Below are 18,823 nucleotides of genomic sequence, written 5' to 3' on the forward strand. Positions count from 1 at the left end.
CCGCCCCGAGCCAATACTTTGTAGAACCACCTTTCACTGCAATTACAGCTGCAAGTCTTTTTGGGGATGTCTCTACCAGCTTTGCACATCGAGAATGACATTTTTGCCCATTCTTATTTGCAAAATAGCTCAAGCTCTGTCAGGTTGGATGGAGAGCAGAGCATCTGTGAAGAGCAATTTTCAAGTCTTGCCACAGATTCTCAATTGGATTTAGGTCTGGACTTTGACTGGGCCATTCTAGCACATGCATATGCTTTGATCTAAACCATTTCATTGTAGCTCTGGCTGTATGTTTAGGGTCCTTGTTTTGAAAGATGAATCTCCATCCCAGTCAAGTCTTTTGCAGACTAACACGTTTTCTTCGAAGATTGCCCTGTATTTGGCTCCATCCATCTTCCCATCAACTCTGACCAGCCTCCCTGTCCCTGCTGAAGAAAAACATCTCCACAACATGATGCTGCCACCACCATGTTTCACGGTGGGGATGATGTGTTCAAGGTAATGTGCAGTGTTGGTTTTCCGACACACATAGCGTTTTGCTTTTAGGCCAAAAAGCAACATTTTGGTCTCATCTGACCAGAGCATCATCTTCCACATGTTTGCGGTGTCTTCCACTTGTAAACTGGACTTCTTATGGCTTTCCTTTCAACAATTTATTCTTGTTACTCTTCTATAAAGGCAAGATTTGTGGAGTGCACGACCAATAGTTGTCCTGTGGACAGATTCTTTGACCTGAGCTGCGGATCTTTAGAGCTCCTCCAGAGTTACCATGGGCCTCTTGGCTGCTTCTCCGATTAATGCTCTCCTCGTCCAAGCTGTCATTTTAGGTGGACTACCATGTCTTGGTAGGTTTGCAGTTGTGCCATACTCATTCCATTTTTGTATTATGGATTGGCCAGTGCTCTGTGAGATTTTCAAAGCTTGGTATATTTTTATATAACCTATCCCTGCTTTAAACTTCTCCACAACTTTATCCTTGACCTGTCTGGTGTGTTCCTTGGTCTTCATGATGCTGTTTGTTTACTAAGGTTCTCGAACAAACCGCTGAGGGCTTGACAGAACAGCTGTTTTTATACTGGGATTAAATTACAAAACATTTACTAATTAGGTGACTTCTGAAGGGTCATCTAGTTAGGGGTATCAGAGTAAATGGAGTTGAATACCAATGCATGCCATACCTTTCAGAGATTTATTTGTAAAAAAATGTTGAAAAGCATTTATCATTTTCCTTTTACTTCACAACTATGTGCCACTTTGTGTTGGTCTACTACATAAAATCCCAATAAAATACATTCAGGCTACGTTCACACCTATGCATCCAATTCGCATGATCCACTCTCTATGGAGTCAGTTCACATATCTCCATTGTAGCTGCAGAGTGGCTTGCACAGGAGTGCCGTTTGTCTTTGGCGTAGTTTCAGGGCCGAACTGAGGCAAAAATTTGTCCCTGAAACAGAAAACATTGACTCACCAGACCCCCTGCTGCAAGCTGCCTCTGGAGGTTTGACCCCAGCCTTAATGTTTTTGGTTGTAACTAGGGATGCACCGAAATTTCGGCCGCCGAAACATATCGTCCGAAAATGCCCTTTTCGGCAATTTGCCGAAAGGAAAAAACGGCCGATAATTGAGCCCCCGCCCCTGGTGCTGCCCATCATGGGAGATCTATAACGCAGGAGAGCCGCCTCCGCCGCCTGGCTCAGTAGAGTGCCGGGAACATCACGCCGGGGAACTGTGATAGACAGATTACCCTTCCAGATTGGACGGGTGATCTGTCTATCACAGTTCCCCGGACAAGGTGGAGGGGCTGTATGCAACGGCGCGCGACGGGGGAACACACAGCTATTGAAATTATAGCTGTGATGTTCCCGGCGCTCTATTGAACCAAACGGCAGAGGCGGCTCTCCTCTCTCTTCGCTGCAACACTAGCTGCACGGGGACAAACACACTGGCTGCACAGGGGACAAACACACTGGCTGCACAGGGGACAAACACACTTATCTCTTATGTCGCCAGTCTCTGACCACCTCCTGTACCATGCCGCCAGTCTCTGACCACCTCCTGTACCATGCCGCCAGTCTCTGACCACCTCCTGTACCATGCCGCCAGTCTCTGACCACCTCCTGTACCATGCCGCCAGTCTCTGACCACCTCCTGTACCATGCCGCCAGTCTGACCACCTCCTGTACCATGCCGCCAGTCTGACCACCTCCTGTACCATGCCGCCAGTCTCTGACCACCTCCTGTACCATGTCGCCAGTCTCTGACCACCTCCTGTACCATGTCCCCAGTCTCTGACCACCTCCCGTACCATGTCCCCAGTCTCTGACCACCTCCCGTACCATGTCCCCAGTCTCTGACCATCTCCTGTATAAAAATATTTTTTTTAAACAGTCATTTTCGGTATCGGTGCTGTTTCGGTATCGGTTTTCGGCCTAGTGTATTTTTCATTTTCGGTTTCGGCACCAAAAAACCCATTCGGTGCATCCCTAGTTGTAACATGACAAAATGTGGAAAATTTCAAGGGGTGTGAATACTTTTTCAAGGCACTGTAACTGGCACACAATAGATCATGGAGTAGCAGTTTCTCCGGGAAAGTATTTCAGCCCTATTACTACTCAAACCACCCTAAGACTATGCACATTTGTACAAAGCATTAAGAAGAACATACCCTATCCCAAAGGTAAAAAAAAAGAAAAAAAAAATACTTTTGTAAAGAGGCAGTAGGTTCCTAAGCATCTTGCAAGCCCAAGCATGCTTGACTGTAGGCTGGTCTAGCTCCGGGGTATTTATTATAAGCATGCTGGTCCCAGGAAACAAATCCAGCAGACAACACTAAAAATAAATTTCCCATTTGCCTTTTGTCAACCGTGTCGTCTAGCTGGTTCCTAGGTCTTGTTTTTGTAAACAGTTGGGAGAAGTCAGAAGAAAATGTGTTCACTCAAAATCTTAACACTTTCAAAAATTTAAACCGTTTTTTTTACCATTCTTAAAGCAAAACTCCACCCAAAAGGGAACGCTTCACTTATTTGCCTCCTCTCCCTCTCCACTGCCACATTTGAAACCTTTCAAGGGGGAAGGGGGGAGAGGGTACCTATTTTTGACAGGTACCCGCTTCCACTTTTGGGTGACTTCATTTATGTGCCCTACTGTGGAAAGATGCCCAAGCTCACATGCCATGCCATCTTTCCTAACCCTTATGAAAATTCTTGGTGGCTTGGGTCACACTCATGCTCACATGCCTGTTTCTCTATTCTTCTCTATACATAGGGTCCACGACGCCATCCTTTGATAACCCAGCATTCCCCTTATGCACATACATATGTTTAAAAAAATGAACTAAAATGTCCCATCGATGACTGGCACAAAGCAAAACACAGATCTTGGTAGGTGGCCTAGCTGGCTAGCTCACCAGCAGTTAACATCTTTTGTATATTTCCTACCAGACAGGTTTAACTTGACATCACCACTTGGCCCTTTTGAAAAAATTCTTCTATAACACCCCCCCCCCCCATGCAGCCTCGCAACTTTATAGTATTCCGCTTCAACAAGCCCATGTTGATTTACCCAAATACATTACAACCTGGGAAAGTGATAGGAGGACACCAGGAGACATATATCCTCTCTCATAAACTATCTTTGGAAAGACACAAGAGAAAAATGTTTAAATTCTTTACTAGTTGGCATAGATGCCCTGCTATTCTGTATAACTTTTATCCCCCAGTCTCAGACAAATGTCATCCATGCCATACTGTGGTCAGTGATACGACTCACATCTGCAAGGGGTGTGCTACTATTAAACAAATTTGGGCCTGTATTTTATGGAAATATGCTAAAGTGACAGGTACCAAGATACTAAATGATGTTGTCAATTATCACAGATATCCAAGATATCTTGCTTGATTTTCTTCTTTTTTTTTTTACAGAAGGAATCTTTATTAGAAAAAACATTCAGATTACATGTGAATAGCTGTAAACATTACACAAGAATGGGTCATTCCATCTAACAGGTGGTAGCTAAAGCATCTTGCATACACGAGACATTTCTGCACTTATTTCCAATCCTAGAATATAATCGTTGAGTTTAAGTCAAGGGCATAAAAGCATAATGATACCATAATTACCCGTTCATCCAAAGTATATTAAGGATAGGGTTCTGACATTACTGCGTGCCGTGAGGAGTTGTTCAACTGAGTGGGGGGCTAAGGCAGCTGGGAACTGTGCCCCTAATGCATGTCAGAGCAGGAGAAACCATGAAGGGAGAGAAAATTTGTTCTTTAGTTCTAAGTAAAAGAAGACGGCCGGCCCCAAGGCATTTTATCAAGGAGAGTTTTGATTTAGTATCTGGCCCATATTTGCGGATCTAGCACGGTCCTTAGACGGGGCAGCTCTGGGTTATCCCATGGGGAGTATAGGGGGAATAGGTCCGGGGTCACATCGGAGATAACGAAACTCATCTCCACACCCCAACAGTGGTTCTCATAGGGGTGGTAATATGTATGTTGGAACGAGGCCCTCGAGAAACTAAATTACTGAGTTCTGCATATGACCCTAATGTTGCCGCCTCAAGATTTACTGCGGTGTTGGATCGATCTTGTGTGAACCACCAGCTTACTGAGACCAAAACCGCCGCCCAATAGTATTTTTTTGAAGTTCGGTAGAGCTAAACCTCCCTCTGATAGCGAAAGCTGGAGCGGGGATCTAGCTATTCTAGGTACCGTACCCTGCCACACGAATGTACTGATGGCTTGGTCCAACTTGGTGAAAAAGGAATTGGGGATGCTAAGGCTGTATGCCTAAATGTGTATAGGAACTTAGGCAGGAAGGATATCTTTACCAAGTTTATCCTTCCCACTGGTGTGAGTGGTAGTGTTTTCCAGGTACCACATTTTCGTAGACACTTCTGTAGGATCGGGCGGAGGTAGCCTGGGAGGCGCCTCTGAACATGGATAACTAAATATTTGAATTTGTCGACCCATCGCAGGGGGGCCTGGTAATTAACTATAAACATTGTAACAATTTCTCAATGGAATAGACTGTAAATGAAAACTGTTTAACCACTTAAAACACTAAACCTTTTTCTGTAATTTTTTGGTTTCAAGTTAAAAATTAGATTTCTGTACTCACCGTAAAATCCTTTTCTCTGAAGTTCATTGACGGACACAGCTCCTTTAATTCTAGACCTTAGGATTATCACGCCACTTCTGGAGAGGACTAAGCAGAACATGCAACACATGTAAAAACATCAAGACTGCACAGCTGCTCAAAACCAGCGGCCAACTTGTGCATCAAAAGATGTGTTTACAACAAACTAGTAACTTAACCACTTGCTTACTGGGCACTTAAACCCCCCTCCTGCCCAGACCAATTTTTAGCTTTCAGCACTGATGCACTTTGAATGACAATTGTGCGGCCATACAACACCGTACCCAAATGAAATTTTTATAATTTTTTCCCCACAAATAGAGCTTTCTTTTGGTGGTATTTAATTACAGCTGGGAGTTTTATTTTTTGCTAAACAAACAAAAAAAAGACGCAAAATAAAAAAAAATAAAAAATCATGTTTAATAGTTTGTTATAACATTTTGCAAATAGGTCATTTTTCTCCTTCATTGAAATGAGCTGATGAGGCTGCACTGGTGGGCACCGATAGGCACGGCTAAGGCGGCACCGATAGGCACGGCTAAGGCGGCACCGATAGGCACAGATAAGATGGCATGGATGGGTGGCACGGATAGGTACCACTGATAGATGGGACTGATGAGCACTGATAGGTGGCCCTGCTGGGCACTGGTAGATGACACTGATGGGCATGGATATGTGGCATATGAGGTGCAGCACTGTTGAGGCAGATTGTGGGCACTGATAGCTGGCACTTTGGGGACTGATGGGTGGCACTATGGGCACTGATGGGTGGCACTATGGGCACTGATGGGTGGCACTATGGGCACTGATGGGTGGCACTTTTCCCATATGTATGTTGCACTGGCAGGGGGCAGGTGGGCACTGATGACTTGGCCATGATCGGGACTGAAGTCCCCCTCACGGCCGCCGTTGATCGGCTTTTTTTTTCTTCTCGCACTGTCGCGCGATTACCGGCTCTGTTGTGATCACATGATCAGCTGTCATTGGCTGACAGCTGATCACGTGGTAAGGGGTCGGGATCGACCCCTTGCTTCGATCCGTGATCAGGCGAGTCTCATAGACTCGCTGATCAGAGAGCACGCCGCGCGCGCACCTTTCGGGGGCACGCAGGCCGCACGTGCACGGGACGGCGTCAATAGACGTAGTCCCGGCAAAGCAGGTCCGCGCTGTAGCCGTCATGGTTAAAGGAAGTGCAATTGCAAACTTACACAGCCGTCTGCAAAACCTTGCAGCCAAAGCAAGCATCCGAAGGTGCGCTTATGTCAACTTTGTAGAATTTAGTGAAAGTGTGAATGGATGACCAAGTCGCTGACTTACACACCTGGGAGACAGGCATTTGATGTTGGAAAGCCCAGGAGGTCCCAATTGCTCTGGTGGAATGAGCCGTGACAGGAAAAGGAAGCACCTGCCCCTTTAAGGCATAGGCCCGATCCCCCGAGAAATGGTGGACGACAGGACCGCCAGACCTTTTTTCGGACCAGCCACCAAGACAGAGTCTGACTTCCGGAAAGGAGACGTGGCAGAGAGATACACCCGTAAAGCCTGGACCACGTCCAGGGAACGTAAAGCAACCTCTTTTGGATGTGTCAGCTTAGGACATAAGGAAGGCAACACAATGTCCTCATTTAGATGGAATGCCGAAACCACCTTTGGAAGGAAAGAGGGCTGCGGACTTAGCTCCGCCTTATCCTTATGGATGAGCAGGTAGGGAGACTTGCATGACAAGGCCGCCAACTCAGAAACCCTCCTAGGAGATGTAATAGCCACTAGAAAAACTACTTTCTGAGAGTGAGTTAACAAGGGAATCTCCCTAATGTTCTCAAACGGCGGTTTCTGAAGCGCCGATAGCACCAGACTCAGATCCCACGGAGGTAGCGGTGGTTGAAACGGAGGGACTACGTGTTGAACCCCTTGCACAAAGGTACTCACCAATGAGTGAGTCGCCAAGGGGCTTTGGAAAAAGACAGCCAAAGCTGATATCTGTCCCTTGATGGTGCTTAAAGTGGAAGTAAACCCATGGATTTAAAACAGTTAAAAAAAAAAAAATAAGAAAAAAAAAAAAAGGCATGGCGGGAATGCTAACTGCACATTGGCTGTGCTCTCAGCCAAACTATCAAACCATCCAATGGCTGGTGTCATAACGAATCCCATGTGCAGCACCATAGCAGTTGAGGATTAAACAGAGGCAAAGATGGCAGCTTCCTTGGCTGAAAACGATAGGGGAGTTTACTTCCACTTTAAGGCAAGTTTCTGATCCACGCGTCGCTGCAAAAACAGCAGGATCCTGAAAACTGAATAAGTGAGCGGACGCCACCCCATCTCCTCACACATGGAGATGTGAGCTATGTATGATGGTAAATATTCAGAGAAGAAGACTGCCCTCAGCCAGTGGGAATTACAGAGTCTGACAGACTTTGGTCCTTTAGCACCTGGTTTTCAATAGCCATGCAGTTAAAACCAGCAATGGTAAAGCAGGACGAAGTATCAGACCTTGAGCTAGAAGGTCCTCTCATAGCGGTAGCCACCAAGGAACATCCGCCACCAGCTGTACTAGGTCGGCGTACCAAGCAAGCCAAGACGAATCTGGGGCAATCAGAATTACTGGAATCCACTCTGCGCTGCAGACGTGGTAGAAGCTTGGGGGGGCATAAATCAGTCGATCATGCCCCCATGGAGCCAATAACGCTTCTGACGCGTCCGCACAGTGGTCTCTTGCCCTGGACACAAACCGCTGCACCTTCCGATTGAGTCAAGAGGCCAAGCGGTCCACATCTGGTGTGCCCCACCTTAGGCAAAGGAGCCTGAATACCTCCGGATGCAACGACCATTCCCCTGGGTCCGGCATCTAATGACTTAGGTCAGTGATGGTGAACCTTGGCACCCCAGATGTTTTGGAACTACATTTCCCATGATGCTCAACTACACTGCAGAGTGCATGAGCATCATGGGAAATGTAGTTCCAAAACATATGGGGTGCCAAGGTTCGCCATCACTGACTTAGGTAGTCTGCCTGCCAGTTTTCAACGCCTGGGATATATATGGCCGACATGTCACTCTGCCCACTGGAGGATGTGAGCGACCTACCGTGCTGCAGCTGCGCTCGTTTCTTTTTGATGGCCGACGTACCCCAACGCCTTGCCGTTGTCTGACTGAATCCTGATCGGACGCCCTTGTAGCCTTATTGACCATGTGGACAGGCAAAGTCTGATCACCCGAAGCTCGAGCACATTGATCGGCAGTTGACATTCTTCCCACGACCAAAGCTGGACACAGCTGGTGTCCGTTGTGATCACTGTCCAATTGAGAGGAAGGAACGATCTCCTGGACCGAAGACCTCAGCCACCAGAGAAGGGAATCCCTGACTAAATGGCTCACCCGAATTTGACAATCCAGGGACAATGGAGATATGTTCGATTTTGACAAAATCTCCTTCCGCAAGACTCGAGTGTGAAATTGAGCGTACGGTACCGCCTTGAAAGTGTCCAGGGATGCCAGGAAGTCCCCCCTGATGGAGTGCAGCGACCACGGAGAGAAATGATTCCATCCTGAACCTTTGCACTTTCACAAAGCTGTTGAGGGCCGTCAAGTCCAGGGTTGGACCTACCCCTTCCTTTTTGGGGACTACAAACAGATTGGAGTAGAATCCCTGAAACCTTTCCAGTGTCAGTACAGGTACTATCACCCCACACAGTAGCAGGTCCCGTACTGCCCAGAACAGGGCTTAGACACCAGTTCGCAAACCCACTCGTCGGACAGTAGAGAGGTCCACCGGGCTGCAAACTCCCGAAGGCGACCCCCCACCCGAGAGTTGGGGCGGGACAAACCTTCATGCGGTAATAGTTTTGTTCACAGACTTGTTTCGCTTGCAAAACCAGGGACGCTCTTTTCCTTCAGCAGGTGCGTTGGACTGGGACCGCTTACCTGCCAACCAGGACGGGCGGAAAAGTCGTTTCTGAGCAGAAAAAGCAGGCCCTTACCTACGGCGTGGCTCCTTACCCTTCCTAGACTGTGGGAGCAAATGTGTTCTTCCCACATTTTTATTAATGTCACGCGGCGAAGCTCCAAAAAGCCTCTCACCTTGGAAAGGGCAAATCCACCAGATCTTATTTAGATGCCTGGTCTGCAGACCAGCATTTCAGCCAAATCAGGCGCCGTAGCGTCACTGTCGATACCGATGCTCTAGAGAGCAGGGGGACCGTATCCAGGGCCGCATCACAGACATACTTAAGGCCATGCACTAACTGGTCTGCCAGCTCTACGCAGACCAAGGGAGACTGTTGCTTCTCCAATTCACGATGCAACAGCTTTGCCCATTCAGTAAGCGCCTGCAACACCAAGGCCATGGCCAGCACAGGTCGTAACGCTAACCCCACTACCGTAAACGCGGACCGGGCTACTGCTTCGGCCCTCCTGTCGACAGGATCCTTAAAAGCAGTAGTCCCTTCTACCGGAATAGTGGTTACTTTATTTAACCTGGATACCGGGGGGTCAAGGACCGGAGGAGACATCAATTTTTTCAGGAGGCTCTCTTCAGAAGGGGTAACACACCGCCATACTTCTTGGGACTGAAAAGGCCCGCTGCGGACTTCCCCATTCCATTTGGATGAACTTATCTAAATATGTCAAATACGGAAAAACCTTAGGCGTGCGGGCCGGTTTGTGGGCAAAAGGGACCACCACCTCAGCAGAGATTCCTGCTGCATCCTGTATTTTCAGGGTAACCCGCACTGCAGTGATAAATGCTCCTACTATCGCTTTTTCCTGAGCTAACCTGGACACAAAGTCACTCTCACTGTCCAAACTTTCCTGGTCTGCATCCTCTGACACGTCAGAACAGAGGCCACCAGTCACCGTGGGACCCAAGTCTGAATCAGAGCTCTCCCCAGAAGAAAGGGGGGGGGGTGGGTGGCGTAGATGTCTGGGGAATAAGCGCCAGCTTCTGACGCCATGCTGACCCTCACTCGCCTGCCACAACTTAGGGACTTAAGGCAAGGTACACAAATCCCACCCTCCTAGCTGCTCACAGACTGAGGAGCCCCTCCGCAGGACTCACCACCCTGACCAAGTGCTGCGCTGTGCTGCCGCTGACCGTTCTGCCCTTTTTCAGTCACAAAGTGCTCAGAGTGAAAACCGTGCTGTTCTGGAGGTACACAGACCCAGCACTAGAGGTAAAAACGCACTGAGGCTACAAGAAAATGGCCACCAGCCGTTTTTAGTAGAAAAATCACCAAGAAAATGTCCGCCGAACCTTCTAGAAAATGGCCAACAGCCATATACTGCATAAGATAAATTGGCGGCGGCCTCAGCAAAATGGTGGCGGCCTCTCCTGAGGTAAATTTACGCAGGCACCTCACAGCGCAGTAAAAAGGGGCAGAAAAAAAAAAAAAAACAGATCCCAACAGCCAGTGCAGCCCTGCCAAAGCGCGGAGCTCCCCCACCCACCCCCGGCCCAGGTACATACACTGCACCTCATGCCTATTCACACAGCGGCCCCAGCAGGGAGAGGAGGGAATGGGTTGGGAGAGTGAGAGTCCCCTTAGCCGACCTCCCAGGGAATGCCTAGCTGCTCTATCCTGCCGTGGCAGGGAGAGCTGTACTTACCCTTCCTGTAGGGATTGCTGGACACATTCCACCACAGACCCATCACCCAAGGTGTACGGGGTGGCTGCTGGCCATGGCACTCTGTGACACGGACAGCAGTAGCCCGGTCATATGGCATGGTGATCGCGACATCCTCCTCTAACTCTGAGGCAGAAGATGCCCTCATGAGGAGATCGCCTAGGTATCCCACGATTGCGATCCCACGTTGCTGCAGCAACGCCAAAACTGGAGCCAATGCCTTGGTAAAGACTCGGGGGCTGATGCCAAACCAAAAGGAAGAGCCACAAACTGGTAGCGGGCTTCCCCGGACTGCAAACTGCAGAAACTTTTGATGCCAAGGCATATGGGTATATGCAGGTACACATTCTGGATGTCCAAGGACGCCAGGGAGTCCCCTTGATGGAGTGCAGCGACTACTGAGTGAACGGATACCATTCTGAACCTCTGCACTTTTACAAAGTGATTGAGCGCTTTTAAGTCAAAGATTGTGGTTCCCAAGAAGGAAAGGGTACGTCCAAACAGATTTGAGTAGAATCCCTGGAAACATTCCGATTCCGGAACCGGTACAACCACCCCGCGACTCAGCAAGTCCCTTACTGCCCCCAAGAGGGCCTCCTGGCGAGCCGGGGATACGGATATGCTGGAGGGGAAGAATCTGTTTGGCGGCCAAGAGAGAAACTATCTTGTAGCCTGAGGAAATCAGATCGCAGATTCATTGGTCGGATAACTGAGAGGACCACGGGGCTGCAAACTCCCGAAGGTGTCCCCCCCACCCGAGACATGGGTGGGGGAAAACCTTCATGCGGTAGCACTTTTATTCGCAGGCTTGCGGTTCCAGGGACGTTCTTGTCCATCCGTGGTCGTCCTGTCCGGCTGGGGACATTTAGCTGAAGCTCCAGGCGGACGAAAAAGCCATTTATGAGCAGGAAAAGAGGGCTCTTGCCTACGGCGTGGCTCCTTAGCCTTCCTGTGGGAGTAAGGTACTCTTACCACCAGGGGCATTTTTAATAATGTCATCCAAAGAGGCTTCAAAGAGCCGGTCGCCAAGGGAGGGAATATCCGTCAGGGCTTTTTTGGATGCCTGGTCAGCAGACAAGCATTTTAGCCAAATCAGGCGCCTCAGCACCACAACTGACACTGAAGCCCTGGATAACAGAGGGAGAGTATCCAGGGCCGCTTCACAGACGTACTTAAGGCCTTGCACTAGTTGGTCTGCTAGTTCCACGCAAACAGGAGAAGCCTGTTGCTCTCCCAATTCGCGGTGCAAAAGTTTTGCCCACTCAGTGTCTGCGACACAAGTGTGGATGCCAGTACTGGTCGCACGGCTGACCCCAGAGCCGTAAACAAGGAACGAGCCACTGCCTCAGCCTTCCTGTCCAGGGGCTCCTTGAATGCAGGAATGCCCTCAACCAGGATCGTGGTTAATTTTTTTAACCTGGATACTAGGGGGGGGGCGGGGGTGGTCCACAACCGGAGGAGCTGATCATTTTTATAGAGAAGGCTCTCCTCAAAAGGGTAACTCACCGCCATGTATTTGGGGACCGAAAAGGTCCGTTGCGGGCGACCCTATTCCTTGTAAATTAACTTTTCAAAATAAGTCAGATACGGGAACACCTTAGGTGAACGCGCTGGCCTGCGGGACCCAAAAGGGATCAGTACATCAGCAGAGGGATCTGCTGGCTCCTGAATCTTCAGGGTATCACGCACAGCAGTGATAAGTGCTCCAGCAAGCGATTTGTGGCGCACGGACCCAGACAGGGACTCCTCACTGTCCGAACGGTCCTGGTCAGCATCGTCCGACAAGACAGAGCAGGGGTCACGAGACTCAGCAGGAGCCGAGTCTGCATCAGAGCTCTCACCAGAGGATGGGGGGGGGGGGGTCAGGGGCCTCTTTATTGCACCTTTCTTCCCACGCACCGCCTCCATCTTGGCAACAAACAAATTGAGGACCGCTCTCAGGATGTCCATGGGCACTGAGCAGTCTGCAGGTGACCCGGTTGCAATTGCCTGGATTTCGGGGGAAGAAACACCAGTTTCTGAAGCCATGCTGACCATACCCTGTCTGCCACCCTAGGGGTGACTTAGGACAGCGACAGTCCCACCCTCCTTACTTCCGCTGGCTGAGGAGCTCTTTCCCACCGGACTCGCCACCCTGAGGAGTTCTGCACTATCCAGAAAGTAGTGCCTGTAGTCCCTGTGGGCTCCCAGGTGCAAAGGAAACAATGCTGTGTCAGTGGCAGCAGCTGAAAATAGCACCAAAACTGCTCTGAAGTGTGCTCAGGCTTCAATAAAATGGCCGCCCGGCGTCCAGTACAAAGACATAAAACACAGGGAAAAATGGCCGCGAGAGCACAGGAGCACATGCTGCTGCCAGAGAACACTGAAAAATGTGTTCAAGCTTCAAGAAAATGGCCGCCAGTGTCCTGAATAGGAGATCACTAGGAAAATGGCCGCTGAAGCCCAGCTGAGCATGCTGGCCTTGCCCACACCTAAAATGTCCACCGAAGCAGCTCCATGAGGTACAGGGAGAAAACGATGGCAGTGAACAGCGCTGTACAGGACATCAGCAAAACCTCACAGACACCTTCCAGGGGCATGAAGAACAGGACCCAGGACACCGCTAGCCAGCGCAGCCCCCCCCCCAGGTGAGAGCCCCTGCATAGACACACACACCGCTCAACAGCCACATGCAGCATCTCCCCAGAGGGGGGGGGAGATAGGGACAGGGTAGAGAAGAGAGGGAGGTGAGGGACCCCCGAATCAACGTCCCAGGGAATGCCTAGATGCTCAGCCCCACCGAGGCAGGGAGAGCTGTACTTACCAGTCCTGACGAGCTGGGAGACATTCCATCACAGACCCACTCACTAATCAGTACAGGGTCGCTGCTGGCCCGGCATACTGTGACGCAGACATCAGTAGCCTGGTCATATGTATGCCCCGGAGCATAAAAGCTCAGGACCACCTGCGGAGCTGAGGTTTCGTTGTGGCCTGCCGAGCGTGTAGCTGTGGCCTGCACATGCTCGATGGCCGGACTGGGGAGACTACAAGGATAGGGGTATGCAGCCTGTCACCCAGCCGGCTGTTGATAGTAGATCAAAGGATCATTCATCTTGTGCAAAAAGTCACGTTTATGCATAAAAAAAGCATGGACCGATGGGCCTGCAGGGTTCCTAGATCCTTCTCCTTCACTAGGCAAAATAAAACTGATGAGTGCATGGCAGGGTGGAGGGTTGTTGCCCAAGGGACCGCCCCCTGGGCGGAACTAAGAGTTCTGAGTGTTGTATTACAACTAATGCCTAGTATCTCCTAGTAATAGGGCATAACAACCCAATGGTTATGAGAGGAGCTGTGTCGGACGGTGAATATAAGAGAAAAAAACTGAGCTGCAGGGTTTATAGCCAGAGGGACCACCCCCTGGGCAGTGCTGTGCAGTCTTGCTGTTTTTACATGTGTTACAAGTTCTGCCTAGTCCTCTTCTGAAGTGGCGTGATAACCCTAACATCAAGAATTAAAGGAGCTGTGTCCGTCAATGAACGAAGGAGAAATTATTTTTTTTTGCTAGAAAATTACTTAGAACCCAAAAACATTATAGATTGTTTTTTAGTAGACACCCTAGAGAATAAAATGGTGGCTGTTGCAATATTTTATGTTGCACTGTATTTGCACAGCAGTCTTTCAAATGCAATTTAAGCAAAAAAAAAATCTTTAAAAAGGAGTAAAAAATGAAAAAAATAAAAATAAAAACCAGTAAAGTTAGCCCATTTTTTTTGTATAATGTGAAAGATTTTATGTTGCGTGAATCGTGATCTTTTTACTCCAAGCAAAAAAAAAATAGTGATTCTCATTTTGCCCAGAATCGTGCAGTTCTACCATGGGACAAACTGGACACTATGAACATGGAGACACCAAGCAACTTCATAAGGTGCAGTTTGCTACAGCTTCCGACTCAGGGCCTACCAGATCTTCAAGCCAACTATTTTGTTCATAAGCGCAGGATCTTCATTGATACATGGGGAAAAGAGCAGGGCAGCTTGTGGAAGGGCTCAAAATGAACATCCCTACTTTTCTGAGAAAACAATGCATTTTAAAGGTTATCTCCTACCTGTAATGGGTGCTTCTACTTCTATCATAGTCTTCTCTCCTCGTAAAATGGCAGCACCCTCATTGATGATCCTAAGTGCAATTTCTTCATCTACCCGGCCTTCTTTTATTAAGTGGTTCTTTAAAACATCCACTCTAGGTTTGCCATCAGTGTCAAATACCTCTTCTGACGTTAACCGATGAGTTGGGGGAAAAGGAACAGCTACAAATAAATAAAATGTAATTAGTGTGTTTTTTCCATGACTCTGCAAAACTGGAAAACTTAGTGAAAATAAAACACACAGAACATTTAGATTTTAAACATATAACTGAAGGTGAACACCAATACGATGTATTAGCTTGGTTTATATCCAGTAGCCATTAAATGACAAAACAATGCAGCACAAAAAATGTTACTATTTAACATTTCTATTTTCAGTACATAACATATATAAAACATAAAAAAAAAAAAAAAAAACGGGCGTGTTAAGCTGGGCATACATGCTTCAAATTTTGCTCCTGTAGCAGATTGAACTAGAAAAATCCATTGGTTCCCCCCCTCATCCACGCTGAACAGCGTGGACAAAGGAATGTCAGCTGATGGCTACTGTATTTGTCAGCCTTTGCGTTACAACCACTTTAACCACTTCAATACTGGGCACTTTCGCCCCCTTCCTTCCCAGACCATTTTACAGCGCTCTCGTACTTTCAATGACAATGCTACACTCTACTCAAAAATTTGATGTTTATCATTTTGTTTGCACAAATAGAGCTTTATTTTGGTGGCTTTTATTAACGACTACATTTAAATTTTTTTGCAATATTAACGAAAAAAAGGAGAAATTTTATAATAATAATATTTTCTGCTTTCTATTTTAAAAGAAATCCAATAAAATCGAATTGTCATAAATTTAAGCCAAAATGTATTCTGCTACATGTTTTTGGTAAAAAACATTCCGTTAAATGTATAATAATTGGTTTGTGTGATCACGGACATATGTACTCACATGATCATGCGCAGGTGTGAGCAGGTGATCACGGACATAGGTGTGCAGATAATCGAGACGTGATTTTAGTGGAACATATGTGGGGAACATGTGTTTTGGGGACATTGTGTTTACACTGTGTGGTGATGTGCGTTTACACTAGGTTGGTGATAGGTGAGTAAAAGCTGTAAAAAAACAGCACATACTCACTGATCACCAGCCGGCTGCAGTGATCTGCTCTCTTCTCCTCACAACAACTTCCGTGTGAGGAGAGGAGAGCCAATTGCCTAGAAACCAGCTCTGTGTTTACATCACATGACAACTGTGATTGGAAACGGCAGTCATGTGATCAGTAGGGTCAATCACACAGTCCTCCTGCCGATCGGAGATGAGCAGTGTCCAGGGAACACAAGCACACCAGAATTTTTTTTCCCCCTGCTGGAGCAAACTGGCAAAAAAAAGTTTATCTTGGCCTCATCAGACCACAGGACATGGTTCCAGTAATCCATGTCCACAGCCATGCAGACCACTTTGATACAGTATGCGGCGTATGGTCTGAGCACTGACAGGCTGACCTCCTTCAACCTCTGCAGCAATGCTGGCAGCACTCACACGTCTATTTCCCAAAGAACCTCTGGAAAAGAAAGAAAAAAAAATACCTACAGCAAGATTTGATCTAATTAGTGTTTGGGTCAAGATCAGCATATTTTGGGCAGGATTAACAAAAAAATAAAAAAAATTTAAAATTAGCATCGGTGTGTTTTATGTAGGATAAAAAAATAAAATTAAAAAAAAAATCGCTGCGATGGTCATGAGCAGGAGAATTTATTTTAGGTTGTTCTTTGGTGGTGAGTTATGGTAGTGACAAGAAATATATAGCTACATTAAAGATTTTTTTTATTATTATTATTTTGAGCCAGTTTATCTTTGCTAAAAAAAAGAAAGAAAAAAAAAAACATTAGATAGCCATTACCATTTACCACCAAATGAAAACCCAATTTCTCCGGGAAAAAAAAAAAAAAGGTATAGTTCACCTGGATGCACAATGTAGTTGTAATGATATGTACAGTTTTATGAACGTGCGTCAAAGTTGAAAAATGAATATTTGTTTTACCCTTAGGCGTGTAGGGTTTAAAAAGAGAAGTATGTTTTTTTTTGTTTTTTAATCAAAGATTCATACTTACCTAGGTGGATGCAGCATCAGACCGATGCTGCATCTTTCCCCTGGCATCTCTGCACCGAGAACCGAGTCACCGAACATCGCCAATGGCTCCGTTTTCACAGATCCAAGAGGAGAGCTGCTGTCAGTCTGCACCTCTCTGCTTCTCCACGCTTATTGGAGCACTGAGCTGTGGATGGGCAGGGAGCGGCTGTTTCAGTAGCTCACTGAGACTGCCATCAATCAAGGCAGCTGGCGTATCCAGACTTGAGAAGTCCGGACAACGCGCTGCCTCAACTGATGGCAGCGACCTCAGCGGAAAGTGGACTTCAGAACGCTCTCCGCTGAAAACGGGTCACAGGAGTGCAAAACAAATTGCACTCCTGTGACCCAGAGGAGAAGCCCAGCCTAAAAAGCTCAGGCTAGACTTCTCCTTTAAGTTGGCAACAAAACTGAGTGAAGGCAAACTGGTAGACATGGCAAAAAATGCACCACTAGAAAAAAATTTAAATCCGCATGGAACGTGTCGGCATATGTATAAATAAAAATAAAAAATATGATCACTTGTATGGGGAAAAAGATAAACATCCTGAATTGGCTGCAGGATTGTACAGAAAAAAAAATAGTTACAACTGCTAATGAATAGTTCAAATTCTGTACAGGCTCATTATCACACGCCAGCTAGTCCCCACAGTGGCCAATTAACACAAGCAAAGGCGAGATAAGTTACCAGTTTGTGATTTACTGACTACATGGTTTTTCATAAGGTTAGAGTCAGGAGTGCCAACTCAAACAGGGAAATCTTGAGCAGAAGTCTCATTAAATAGATAACTTCATGCTGTAATACGACTGCTCATACTTGCAAATTCAGTTCAAGCTCAAATGCCACTACAAATAAACATTTTGACAAAACATGTATTGAACAGAGCTCATCAAAATAATTTGTCTTCCTTGTGTTGTGGACTTTGTTATCTGCTCGTTGCACTTGATTTATTTTTTACATACTATACTTTGCTGACAGGACAATCTACCCAAGCTTCAGTTACAGGTCTTAAAAGCTATCTTTGCTGGTCAGCAAGCAGCATATTATGAAACAAATTTGCTAGGAGGCAACAGATAAAACCAAGGAGAACACCACTAGGGATAACACATTGCCATAATATTCAAGCAAACTGTGAACAGGACACTTTCAGATTCTATAAACAGAACTCTTCTGTAAACCATTGGCACTTCATTCACCAGGTGATTACTCAGCAAATACGCCACACAGCTAAAGTGAGTAATAAACGCAGGCTGATACCGATACATCAAATTTTATCTATAATGCTCCGTTAACAATGGTGCAATGCGGGAAAACCCTGTGATTCAGTGCCGATTCCCGAATCGCACAGAGGTTCACACTGAGATCTGCGAACCGCTAGGGGTGTCAATGTGAAATTAATGACACCCCCAGATTGGTTCGCAAATCACCATGCGAACTGTGAAATGGTGCAGGAATTGAAACGCATAGGTGTGAACACCCATGCGATCTGATTCAAGTGCATACCAAAAAAACAGGATTTTTAAAACAGCTTACCTGTAAAATCCTTTTCTTTGATGTACATCAGGGGACACAGAGCCATAGTAGTTACTATGTGGATTATAGGGCCACTGATAAGTGATGGACACTGGCACGCCCTAAGGCAAGAAGTGTACTCCCTATATAACCCCTTCCACTACTGGGAGTCCTCAGTTTTGTAGCCAAGCAATACAAGCGACCTCTGTGGGACCTCTGTATCCCCTGATGTACAAGAAAAGGATGTTACAGGTAAGCGGTTTTAAAAATCCTGTTTTCTTTTTATACATCAGGGGACAC

General features: G+C 47.0%; 1 protein-coding gene across 8 annotated transcripts in view; it reads right to left on the reverse strand.

Moving 5' to 3' along the window:
* Window positions 1–18,823, reverse strand: part of PPP3CB (protein phosphatase 3 catalytic subunit beta) — a 139,650-nt gene that overhangs the window by 73,566 nt on the left and 47,261 nt on the right. For all 8 annotated transcript variants that reach the window (XM_077454356.1, XM_077454352.1, XM_077454355.1 and 5 more), the window contains exon 2: window positions 14,846–15,046. In XM_077454356.1, the coding sequence (XP_077310482.1) occupies window positions 14,846–15,046 (201 nt within the window). The remainder of the gene's footprint in view (window positions 1–14,845; window positions 15,047–18,823) is intronic.

This window comes from Lithobates pipiens, unplaced genomic scaffold, assembly GCF_037356315.1.
Source record: "Lithobates pipiens isolate NorthernLeopardFrog02 unplaced genomic scaffold, aLitPip1_a1.2 Scaffold_25, whole genome shotgun sequence".
Classification (NCBI taxonomy): Eukaryota; Metazoa; Chordata; class Amphibia; order Anura; family Ranidae; genus Lithobates; species Lithobates pipiens.